This window comes from Magnolia sinica, chromosome 9 (assembly GCF_029962835.1).
Source record: "Magnolia sinica isolate HGM2019 chromosome 9, MsV1, whole genome shotgun sequence".
In the NCBI taxonomy this organism is placed as follows: domain Eukaryota; kingdom Viridiplantae; phylum Streptophyta; class Magnoliopsida; order Magnoliales; family Magnoliaceae; genus Magnolia; species Magnolia sinica.
The window spans coordinates 72,350,877-72,363,930 of record NC_080581.1 but is presented as its reverse complement, the minus strand read 5'-3'; the positions used below and the strand labels follow the sequence as shown (position 1 = coordinate 72,363,930).

At 38.2% G+C, this 13,054-nt stretch overlaps 1 protein-coding gene across 3 annotated transcripts in view; it reads right to left on the bottom strand.

The window, feature by feature from the left end:
• LOC131255654 (probable LRR receptor-like serine/threonine-protein kinase At1g56130) overlaps positions 1–13,054 on the bottom strand; it is a 72,156-nt gene that overhangs the window by 46,982 nt on the left and 12,120 nt on the right. For all 3 annotated transcript variants that reach the window (XM_058256440.1, XM_058256438.1, XM_058256437.1), the window contains exons 10-11: positions 7,458–7,529; positions 7,266–7,337 (exon numbers count right to left, since the gene is read on the bottom strand). In XM_058256440.1, the coding sequence (XP_058112423.1) occupies positions 7,266–7,337; positions 7,458–7,529 (144 nt within the window). The remainder of the gene's footprint in view (positions 1–7,265; positions 7,338–7,457; positions 7,530–13,054) is intronic.

The window sequence follows — 13,054 nt, the reverse complement described above, 5'->3', positions numbered from 1 at the left end:
CCACACCACATGAAAACAATAATGATTGGATATCCACCATTAAAATCCTCCTAAGGCCCACTGTACTGTTTATTTGACATCATCTGTTGGTTGGGTCCTAAAGACCCAGATGAAGGGAAGAAATAAATATCAGGTTGATCCAAAGCTTTTATGGCTCCCAAAACGTTTTTAATGGTCAACGCTCATTCAACACTATTTCCTGTAATGTGGTCCACTTGAGTTGTGGATATCGTTTAAGTTTGGGCACAACACCTAAAATGATCAGTAAAAACGGGTGGACGGCGTGGATAAACCACATACATTAAAGGTGGGCCCAAGTGAGTTTAATGAGTACCATAAGAGCGTACTGAGTAACGCACCGCGCACCGATCGGATTATCACGAAGCGGATTACGTACGGAGTAACTCAGCGTACTGAGTAAACTCTGTGGGGCCCACCGTCATTCATGAACTGTATCAACTCCGTACATCAGCTTTATAATATAATTTTAGGGCTTTAAACCAAAATTTAATCATATCGAAATTTTAAGTGGACGACACCACCTGAAATAGTGTGAATTGAAGTCTACCATTAAAAAGTTCTCAGGGCCCACAGAAGCTTTAGATCAAGATGATATTTGTGTTTTCCATTCATCCATGTTTGCGTGATCTTATGAACAGTTTGGATGACATATAAACATCACCCGGGGCCTTAGAAATCTTTCAACGGTGGAAATCAATACTTCCACTGTTTCCTTGGGTATGGTCTACTTGAGCTTTTGATATACTTCAGTTTTGGGCTCAACCCCTAAAATGATCTGGAAAAACGTATGGACGGTGTGGATAAACCACATGAATTTACAGTGGGCCCAACAGAGTTTACTCAATACGATGAGAGTGTACTGAGTAACTCAGTACGCGTCCCGATTTCCATTAAACCCATCCGCGCCCCTCTCCTTCACGAACGAAGCGACATTCGCGGCAAGGTTTCCTCAGTCCGGCCTGATTTCTCACCGGAATCTCGGAAAAATTCCCACAAACGCTCTCCAATCAGCGAAGAAAGAGGGAAATTGCTATCGAATGGCCCACCTCCGATCACCGATCTTCGTTGCAGCATACAGGTACTCTCTGATTTCTCTTCTTCTTCTTCTTCTTTTTTTGTTCTTCACATATACACAACCTTTTTATGGTCGGTTGTGGCATATCGACGATATATCGGCCGATATCTGGATTTTGGGTTTTTGGGTATCTTCCGGGAGTTATCGCGAGGATTTCGTCTCGCAGGGGTGCAATAACGATAATATCGGCCGATAGTATCGATATTTCGAACACTGATTAGCACCAAATAAAAATTACGCCTTTTAAACACAATTACCTACTTAAACTAATATGCAAATCAAACTAAGGCAATTAACTCTAAGGCTTCCAAGCCATTAGAGGATCCAATCACATAAACTATAAAGAATGTGGCAATTAAGCAACTAGTCTATAAATGATGGTGTATATGTGTGTATGGGATGTGCTACATATCAACTCATAGCATTCATTTAATCATGCATACATATAATTAAACATTCATCACATAAGCATAATAAAACAAGTCCTCAAAAACAATCCCAAACACGAGCATGTATAGTGGTTCGATTTCCCTACTCCACTCACGACAGATGCACTCAACCCATGAATGTACCGGATTTTATTATCGAAGGTTTTAAATTAAGTTCACCTCTAACCTTTACAATCCTACACAAGGACCAGCTCCCGCAAGGGACTTTACGTGGTTTTCTGTAGGCTCGCCATGAACCCTGGTCCTACACAAGAACCTGTAGGCGTACACTCCCGCCGAAGGCTCCCTCGGAGACTAACAGGTACACACCCATGTCCAGCGGCCTACACAAGGACTTTAATTTAGGTCCTACACAAGAACCTAGTTGAGTTTAGAAATCAAATTACACTCAATCATACATAAGGAGTGTACATGGAACCACTTTATGACACTTGTCGAATTGAGCCCCGTTATGCGTCGTCTTGGGTTACTTGATCGACACTCTCCCGCACTTCAATCAACTCCCCTTTGATCCCCCAATCATGATGTTGATGCCTTTCCAAGGCTTCAACTATAAGATCAAAACACATTGCATATGGTGCTCTTTCGAGGTGACTAAGGTGATGGAAGGTGGGTAGAATCTCCTACAACTAATGGGAAGTTGAATTCCTAGGGGATTCTACTAGATAGACACTCTAAAGGTTGTTAACACTAGGATTTACCAATAGAAATGGTGTTTAAACTCTAGAGAAGGCTTGAGATCATGATCTTCTTGTAGAGGAGCTTGGAATACTCATTAGAGTGAATAATCACTATGAAGAGAGCATGGATCTCAATATAAAAAGCCTACGAGGTTTGGTAAAGCTTCGGATGTAATAAGGTCTCTAAAATGCCAAAATTCATCACTTTTCCAAATATTCGAATGCAATATCATAACAAAAAGGCTCCAACGGATCTATGACGGCTAGTCTTCGGTCCGACCAAAGTTGGCTTTGGTCACACCGAATTAGCCTGTGGAAAAACCACAAATGTTGTTGAAGAACTTTTGGTTCCTTCAGTCGCACCAAATCTAGCCAAAGGTTTATCCAACTGGAGCCGAAATATACTGTTTTTCAAGAAGGCTTGCAGACCATTTTTTGTCATTTTCAGTCGGACCGAATTCACTGTTGGTGGCACCGAGTCCAGCTGAAGGTTTTTCAGCCACAGCCGAATTAGGATGAAATTCAAGGTTGAGCTTACTATCCTGTTCTAACTAATTTCGGTGGGACCAAACGAGTGTTCGATGGGACGGAAGGTTGCTGAATTTGTGCAATTATTCTAGCAACTCAGGACCTCTAAAGTCAATCTAAGGGTGGTCAATTTAGGCTTCTATGGCTCAAGGGATAACCTATAAAAGTTTTACCTATTATGGTTAAGATCGTCTGGAGGTTTAGGCTGTTTTAGGTCAAGGGTTAGGGTCACCGAGACACCTCATCCATTCATTCTTTTGCTCTTTGATGCTCCACTTGACTTGTGTCTTCAATCTTCAGCTTCCAAGGGCTCAACCGACTACATGACACATGGACTTGCGTGATTGACAAATAAGGTGCATGAATCAATGCACTAATAGCAAGATGAATTCAAGAAAGACCACGACAAAATTCATAATTCCAGATAATCAACAAAAGATTTAATATCAAAGGAAGCTAATAATGAAATGATTAAACCCAGGCGTTAGGAATCAAAGTAAGTGTAGTCAAGGAAAGCCCCCGAGTCAAAAGGGAATAAGAAAATGACTATTGCTTAAAACAGAAGGGCTAAACCCAAAGCAAAAAGGGACTATGTAAAAATCACAAGGGCTGACTCCAAATCAAACAGGTTAACTAAATGTATGTCAAAAATCCAACTCAGGAGAGGCAAGAAAAATACCTTACTAGGATCAACGAATTCAGAATTTAAAAGGGCAAGAAGGAAAGAATCTTAAAATTGAATAAAAACACGAATCAAGAACTTGAAGTAGTGTGGAGGAAATTCAGTTAAGGTGGATCACACACATGGCAAAGAAAAATCCTAAAAAACTCAAATCTTCAAGTCTCTCTCTCTCTCTCTCTCTCTCTCTCTCACTATTTTTCTTTTTTTATTTAATTATATACATATAACGTTGAAATGGCATTGCCGTGTTGGGCTGAAAATGGAATTCGCATGGTGTTTTAGGCTTCTTCATGTGATGAGTACACACACATGGGCCGTGTGTTGGATAATGCGTACCGTTGACTATGGTGTTGCCTTCGTGGTCTCGATGATGGAGGGTTCAGATCGCTCAATCAGACAATCAAAATTGGTGTTTAAACAACCCCTTATGACGTCATCTATCCGAAGATGATGTCATCCCAAGCCTAAAATTTTCCTCTAAATTATGCTCTTTTCCGATGTTGTGTGTGCGGTCCCCCATGGAAATTAAACCGATAAAGTCGATGGGTAACTACAAGATGGAGCGTTAAAGTTTCGTTTGGATGGACTGTTTGATGGCTACGATGCATATATGCAATAAACGGTTGGGATGAGTTTTTAAATTGAAATAAAGTGGTCCGCCGGGTACTTTGATAGGTAGAGAGGTCATTGTACGATCGGTTATGTGGATGGATACCCGATTGTGAGAGATGGGGTGATCTATGGGCATGTACATATGGATGCATGTATGGTTTCTCTCCCTTTCAGAAATTATAAGATTGTCACCAAAAGTGGTTCAAGGCTTGTGGGCTCAGGAAACAGGTCGAACCAATGTATGATGTAAAAGAAATCTGGTAGATTCGTCAGGAAAAATATAAGGATCGTTATTATGATTTTTGTTTGATTTTTGGGTGGCCATCATGTGGATATGATGAAAATTTTTTGATAAACAGTCAGATATTATGATCTAGGAGTGGAGATTAAGGATGTATGGCCCAAATAATCTAAGCGCCCTTTGGTTAAATTTTTACCAGATTATTGGACATGTATAAATGGGTTTTTAAGCAGAGTCCAAATGTATGGTGACCACACCCTTAGATTTCCAAGGTAATGTGTACACGTATGTAGGGCCCTTAGATCGAGATTTCAATGGTAGGTTAAGCACATACATAGGTGACGAATAAGATAAACGAATCAGAATCTCAAACGGAAGTGTATATAATGCAGGACAATTAACCGCTTGCTTTAAAAGCTCGAACTGTTAGAGTATGGCGAATTAATCCCTTTATCTCATAGCCCAGGCCCCACATATCATGGGTTAAGACCTCGGCCGAACCCCCCTCATGGGCTTGTGGGCCCCAAATCACATGGGCCGCCAACCCCGAGTGTGTCCCCGCATCCCACGGGCTACCCCACTCGAGCCCGGTGTGAAATGCCCCCGCATTAATCACCCCTAGTGAGGAGTCTCGAACACGAGACCTCCCCCGTGAGGCCCCAAATCGCATGGGTCACCCACCCCGAGTATCTCCCCACATCCGACGAGCTACCCCACTCAAGCCTGGTGTGAAAATGCCCCTGCATTAGTATATGAACAGATATGATGATCTCATGGTTGGTTTACTATGATCATGTGGTCCAAAAGCAAAGTGGACGATCAATAGCTTAATCTAATGATAAATAGTTATTTCAATGGTTAGTTTAATGAACGGTCGAGTACACTAAGATATAGGAGGGCATGATAATTATTACGGTGTATAAGTGCGTAAAAGTGTGTGTAAACATACACACATCTAGTATCTTTACTCTAAATTCAATAAAAATTTATTTGCTAAAAATACAAGTGCGGATGAATACTCGTGCACTTACATGTGCATGAAAATTTTCAGGTCATTATAGGCTCACATCAGGTATGTTGCCTCAAGAAGGCTATCTATATTCTTAAGCAGTCTTCTCGAGCCTAGTTTAACAAAGTTTAACCAAGCATTTTTAAATTTTGACTAACATTCACAACCATTCAAATCACTCTGTTCATGTGTCGACGTACCACTAGGATTATCGATTTTGCTAGTCAATGTAGATGACATTGCCTTTAGCTGGTGATGATGTTACAGGCATTGTTGACCTCAAATCCTTTCTTTAAACGCAATTTGCAATAAAAGATGTGGGTATTATTCACTACTTCCTTGGCATTGAGGTGACTAAATCCAAGTTTGGAATTGTTCTATCACAGTGGAAATACATGGTCTCGACTTCTTGTCTGAAACTGGAATGCTTGGATATCATCTTGTTGTCCTATGGATGTTGCTCAGAAACTTGGTATTGATGGTGGCAACATTCTATCAGAACATGGCATGTATCATCGTTTGGTTGGCCTTCTCATTTACCTGACTACTATCCAGCTTGATCTGTAATAAGTAGTAGGTGTAGTAAGCCAGTTTATGCATGCTCCTCGCATAACACATCTCGCTACCTTACATCAAATCCTCCATTGTATAAAATTGGCTCCTAGTAAAGGCTTATGATTTCGGTGACATGGTCATCTTCACATCTCTAGTTACTTCAATATAGATTGTGTGGGTACCCTTCATGATCGGAGGTCTATATTTGGCCATTGCACCTTTGTGGGTGGCAATTGAATCACCTAGAAGAGTAAAAGCATTCAGTAGTTGGTCCACTACAAAGGCTGAATACAGGGCAATGGCGCTTGCAATGTGTGAAGTTATGAGGGTCCAGACCTTGCTACAAGAGCTTGGCTACTTTATTCTGACCCTATTCCTCTGCACTGTGATAATCAAGCTATTATTCATATTGCTAGCAATCCTGTGATTCATGAGCGCACGAAACATATTGAGATAGATTGTCACTTCATTCATGAAAAGGTGGTTCCTAAAGAAATTGCAATTGCATTTATTAGTTCAAGAGAGCAACTGGCTGATATGTTCACTAAATCTCTTGGTCAGAATATCTTATGTTGTCTTGTAGACAAGTTGGGCATGATTGACATCTATGCTCCACCTTAAGGGGGAGTATTGAGAATATATATGTTTTTTTTGTGTGTGTGTGTGAATATATATGTATGTATGCATGTATGTGTGTGTGTATGTATGTATGTATGTACATATGTATGTATGTATGTGTGAGTGTGTGCATGTACAAGTCAAATATATCTTCTTTTTTAGCGTGTGCATAGTTGTTTATACACTGCTGGTGTACCATATATCATACAAATGCAAATGATATGAGGTGTGGGGCATAGTGAACAACACAAAAGCCCTAGCCATTTCTTCTCTTTTGCTTCTGGTCAGCCCTAACCACAAACCCCCCAAATATTAGTTAAGGCCCTGAAAGGCTGAAAAGCTGGCCACATGTATGTAAAAGCTTGTCAGTGCCACTGGATAGCCTAGATTTCCTAAGTATTGGCTTGTTGCCTTTTTTTTTTATGGGCTTCCTTGCATGATTTTAGCCCTCCTTTTTGCTCAACCACCACTTGCACATGGGACCCCACCCCATTTGACTTATTTTGGCCTTGTGGACCGACACTTCTATCATACACTTCAATGACCATCCCTACTTGCACAAGGAAATCATCATCACATGTTGGCTTTTACCACCATAGCCCTGTGCATCGGCTTTCATGTTGATTGTAATGCAATGATCCACGAAAAAATCACAATCACAGAAAATTTGCCAAATCCATAGCTGCATGTACTTTGGTTTCACATTACCAGTTTAAACAAGTTGAAAGAGTACTAAAGACAACTCAGCATGTATTCTTGCTTGGTAAGAGCATCTGATATATTACAAAAGCTTACAAGAATTTCAGCTTAGGAAAGTCTCCAAGTGCTTCTAGAAGTTGGCCAGCAACTTGACTGTTTCTCAAAGATCTGCAAGCATGACATGATATGGCTAGTGAATATACTTCTAGAATTAGAAACCATGGAATTGATGAGAGAAAAATGATGATTTTGACCTCCAATGAAGAAGTTGGGGTATGTAAAACTTACAGAATGGACAAACTGGTTAAGTTTTCCAGAAAAGCAAGAGAAGAGTCTGCCGAAGTAAAATCACCAAGTCTCCTATAAAAATGGAATAAGTCAAACATTCTGCCCAAGTTTTTCACCAAGATTCACAAAATATACATGGGAGGCCAGAGTTATGCTTTATATATGACACCTAAAAAGTTACCAGAAGCACAAAAGGTAGTAACAAAGAAATGTGCCATTACCCTTCCAAAAAGAGTGTGTCCTGGGGCACCAAGTCCATGCAGAAGGCACCCATGGCTTGTTGATCTAGAGCTATGATCTAATCAACCTCATTGTTGTTGGGAAATGCCCCAAAGATCACAGACACATGGCTCTAGATATCTTCTGGTATAATTCAGTATTGTGCAAGTGGTATAAATTTCCGCAGGAACTGGTCCAATTCAAGCAACCTGTACTTTAAAATCAGGGACCCAGTCCCGACTCATTTTGGATTGAGACAAGTCAGATCGAATCGGGACAATTTGACACGATACGGACTGAATCAGGAAGTGTTGGACCGAGTAGGGACCAATATGGACTGAGTCAGAATAGTTTCAGCCGGCACAGAACTCCCTTTGGTATTGATTGGCATGACAACTCCACGGGTGTACAAATACTATATATTTCAATTAACTTGCCTGTACATTATGTAATAATGTAATCATGTTAGTCTGTCTTAAGTTGTGTATCTACAACTTGGACTGCTTCCAATTTCATATGTTGGCTAATTACTATGGATTTAGTTTTAAATTTGTTAATAACCTAATACAGTTCGATAAATGTATAGTTTCTCTCAATGTGTATTTAAACTTCTGTGATTAACTAAATACAGGTTTAATTTGTTTATTTGTTTTTATTTTTTTCCTAAAATTTTCATTGTTTTTTTTCCTTTGCTCACATTTTTCTAGTGTTTCAAATTTTTGATACCAAATTTGATACAGGACACATGATTTTAATGCTAGCATGCAATGTGGAGATTATGAAAGAGTCCATAAAGTAATTCAATTAACAAAAGATGTTAACCTACCAAGTAATTAAGAATAAACGATAGAAAATAAAATCAAATTTAACCTAAATCACATGCCCATATGCTAAGAAATCACATAAATTAATTAAAATTAGCCCCGATGGAAAGATAAAACTTCAATTTAGCATAGGCACATTCCACACTCAAGGGACAGATTTATAGGTTTTATGATTAGGGTTAGGAAGGGAGAAATATGAAATTTGAAAAATTAGGGTTCAGGGGAATTGGGGATTTTGGAATTATGGTTTTTAGAAATTGGGAAAAATAGGAAATTGGGGATCTAGGGTTTAGGGTAGGGTTATGGATTGGGAATCAAGGGGTTTTGATGGAGCAAACAAGGGGAAATCAAAGGATTGAGCGGTTGTCCATACGGTCAACCTAGGGGCTTGCACGTGGGGGTCGTTGGCTAGGGTTTTTGGCTCCTCAATGGTTGATTTCGGTTGGGATTGAAGTTGGCTAATGAAAAGTGAAAGAAAAAGATGATTTGGATGGTCTTGAATAGGAAGGGAAGAAGAGAGATGAAGTTTTTGAAAAAATACCTCTTTTTAATAGAAAGAAAGAGAGAAGGAAGATGATAGATGGAAGCCTCGCACCTCCGTTGAATGGGGAATGGAATTAGACCACACGCAGGCTCCAAATCACATGGACTATTCTTCAAATCACATGAAGAAGAAAAAACACAAAGCTTTTTTTCAAAATAATGGCTTTAGGGCTTCACACACCCATCTTTCTCTTTTACAGCCTCAGAAAAGACCTTTTACAATAATGTCTTAGATAAAATTCTCAATATAAAGACGCTTAAAAAATTAAAAGTTGTTCCTAACTACCTAATGTCAACACAAATATAAGCTATACAAAAAATAACGAAGCATGTAAATATTCTAAACAACTAAACTATTTCGTGGCCTAAGGAGGTCCATGATCAAGATGTCTAATGATGATGATCTAACGGTCCGATCATCGTGTCTACTCGATCCAACGGTCCGATGTATCCATCAAGCTCTTATATGCAACTCATGTGCATCTTCCCAGTGTGGTATATTCAAATATGCACGAACATGCACGTGGGTCTTCAACATGGATAGGAATGTGAATTAAGTCAAGTGGGCCCCATGTAATGGTCGTCTAGTCACAAGGAGACTAGCTCAACCCTCCTCCTTTGGTATGGTGCTCAGATGTCCTCATCACAATGTATCAACAATATTATCATCAACACAGGCCAATAAATAGTGATATTTAATTGATAATAAGATATCGGTAAGGACTCTGTTAAAAATTTACATTGTATCATGCAATGCTCGTGATATTTCGCAAGCATTGAGCAATACAACATATATTGTTGGGCATTAATAAAAATAATAATAATAATTAAAGAAAGAAGCTTTTTGGCTGATTTTTTTTGCAGAACATGTTCCTAGATGTGGATTAACAACTCTACTAGACACTTGAATTGATTCGTATAAAAACACTAGATTGGTGGAGAAATCACAGTTGAAGAAGAATTTTGGGCCTGAACCCCAAAGATAAGAAAATTGTGATTTTATGCCCAACAGCACATAGTTTTGTCCCTTGAACACCGGAAAACCATTATACATTTTTTTATGATGTTTCGAGTTTTAATTGTCTAATCATGTGTCTTTTAAGTTCTAAATTATGCAATGCATGTGACATTTCAAGATGTTTCCCACAATATTTTCATATCCCAAGGGTGTGATACATGGTTAGATACCAATACATAAACCAGTGAAAATAATAGAAAGTCCAGTTTCAAAGGACGAGAGGTCAAAGGTCATTTGAAAAAAGGGAAAAGATCATACGACTATGCTAATGATCATTTTATTAGGACGGTCCTCAAATTTCCAAATATTCCAGCAAATATTGTATTGCAGTAAACCAAAATTAATGTATTTCTCTACTTTCATAGTCAAACGTTAACTTCCTTTTTGTAACTAACTGAAAAGTTTCTGAAGGACTTCTCTACAACCTTCTTATCTTAATCAGAGACCAACTCTAACTAATCTTTGACCAACTATCAAACAAAAGGCTTCCCATAATAAGCCAAGTTGCTAACCAAGCAAACTTGGAATTTGAAAACTAACTTTACCTTGACTTGAAATTAAGAGACCTACTTAATTTGAATACTATATCTAGAATCCTAGAAATTTCTAGAGAAAATATGACTAGAAACCCCCATAGGGATCACACATCCAGACAATAGAGCTTTCGGGGAGCTCCATGTATCCTTCAAATGATGTGTTTCTCCATTTTTCCAAGATAATGCCAATACTTCCTTGGCGCACAGTTCCCATTTTAATTTGTCAAACTTCTATCTTGTCCTACCTCTTCAGAAATTGCTCTCTTGTATCAGCAACAACCTCGTCTTGCATGTTAGGGAATTCACCAAAGTCAAATAGATTGACAACGCTAAAGATGTGGAAGATGGCCAAAACAACCCATAATTCTATTTCATAAGCATCGTTGTTTAATTTCAACAAGGTCTCCCAAGGACCAATCTTCTCAGATATCAACTTGTTTTGGCCCCACTGAACACCTTTCCTTTTGGCCAAAGCACATTTAAAAACCCTCTCCTTGTGATGTGCATTAGTTTATGCGTGAAATTTGGCAATATACTCACTTATACCTTCTCCTAAGTTTCTGCTCACAAATTGCATAGATGTCCATCAAAGGTCAGTATGTTGGTTAACTATAGATGTATTGCAACAAAACCAAGTGGAGTACTGTTACAATTATATATGGGCTGCTATGGGCCCCTAGTTTGGGCTGTGGGCCTTTAGGCCTATTAGTTTTATGTTATTGTTAGGTTTTTTTTGTTTCCTATTTTGCCCTTCTACATAGGAGTATTCAATGTAATTTGGCATGTTTTATCTTATAAATACTTTAGGGGTTGGACGTCCAACAAATGGTCTTTCCCTTCTTTCAAAGCTTTTCTACATTACATGGTATCAGAGCCATATTATTTTTATCGGCATGTGATTCATGAGCAGTCAACAAAATCTCAGGGGTAGCAGATGACAAGAAAATGCCTTCACTAACTTCTAGTTCCATAGAATTCAAAAGCTAGGACATGACGAGCAAGTTATTTGATTTCCAATCTCCATAAGAAGGATTTGACATCGTAAGTCACAATATATTGCCATCTGTATAACCTAACTTCTGTTTTCCTCTAATAAACATCTGAATTACCTCATTATGTCTATTCTTTGGGCTATGTGGAAAGAATGGATGAGCAGTGCCATAGAAACGGGAGGTCCACAGTGAATGGAGTGATAAAAATAGTTTGGGGGCTTGTTAACAATTGGGCTCCTCATGTATATGCAGTTAAGGCTGCTTCTTTTTACTCCTTTTTGTTTTCTTATCTTTTCTTGCCTTTTGGTGGGCATTCTAATAAATTTTGATCTCTCTTAAAAATTTATAATTAAAAAAAAAAAAAAAAAATCGTAACTGCTTTCAACCATTGAAGATAATTACTGGACTTAAGTTTATGGTTTGTAATCTGCAATCCAAGATTTTTAGAATGAACAATAAATCTCTCCAATCTTAAAGTTGATTGAATCAACTCTCTCAAACCTTGATGGTGAGGCCATATGGAATCCACACAATATGGATCAAAACAAAGTTCAAAATAGTAATCAAATCCCAATTCACAAAAGCCCTAGAAGATAGAAAGATCAAGAGAGGAAGGAACAAGGAAGAAGGAAACATTGAATTCTTTAAGTCAGTTTAGTGAGTGTCTACTATTACGAAGGAGGATCTTTATCTTTTACATTGTCATTTTGGTCATCCTTCTAATTCAGTTCTATACTCTTTGTTGCATCACTTAGTTGAGTCTAATGATATCAAGAATTTTCAATGTGAAGCCAGTGTTTTGCCTTAACATCATAGGTCTGTTTATCTATCAGTGAAAAAAAGTTAAATAATATTTTTTCGTTAGTTCATCTAATGTATGAGACCGATTCCAATTAATTCTAATAGATTTAAATATTGTCTCCTTCATTGATGATGCTTCTTATATGACATGAATTTATTTAATGAAACATAGAGGTGAGGTTGGTTCAATCATCAAAGTGTTTCATGCTTTGGTTAAAAATCAGTTTAATATAAATATTGAAACCCTTCATATTGATAATGCAAAGGAATATCTTTCTCATTTTATATTGTCTTACCTTTAGGCGCATGGCATAAATTCTTAAACTACTTGTGCATATCACCCACCACCAAAATGGTATTACTGAAAGAAAAAATATACATCTTCTAGAAATTACTTGTCTCTTCTTATTGGTATGTTTGTTCCCAAGTATCTTTGGTCAGATATTGTCCCCACTGCATGTTATTTAATTCATCGTTTACCTACTAAAGTTCTTGAGACACGGTCTCCTATTCAATATTTCTCAGCATTCTACTCGATTCCTGAAATTCCATTACGAGTTTTTGGGTGTATTTGTCATGTTTTCAATACAGATCATCATCGAAATAAATTGCCATATCAGGCTATTAAAGGTGTTTTCTTAAGATACTCAGGTTTCCAAAAGGC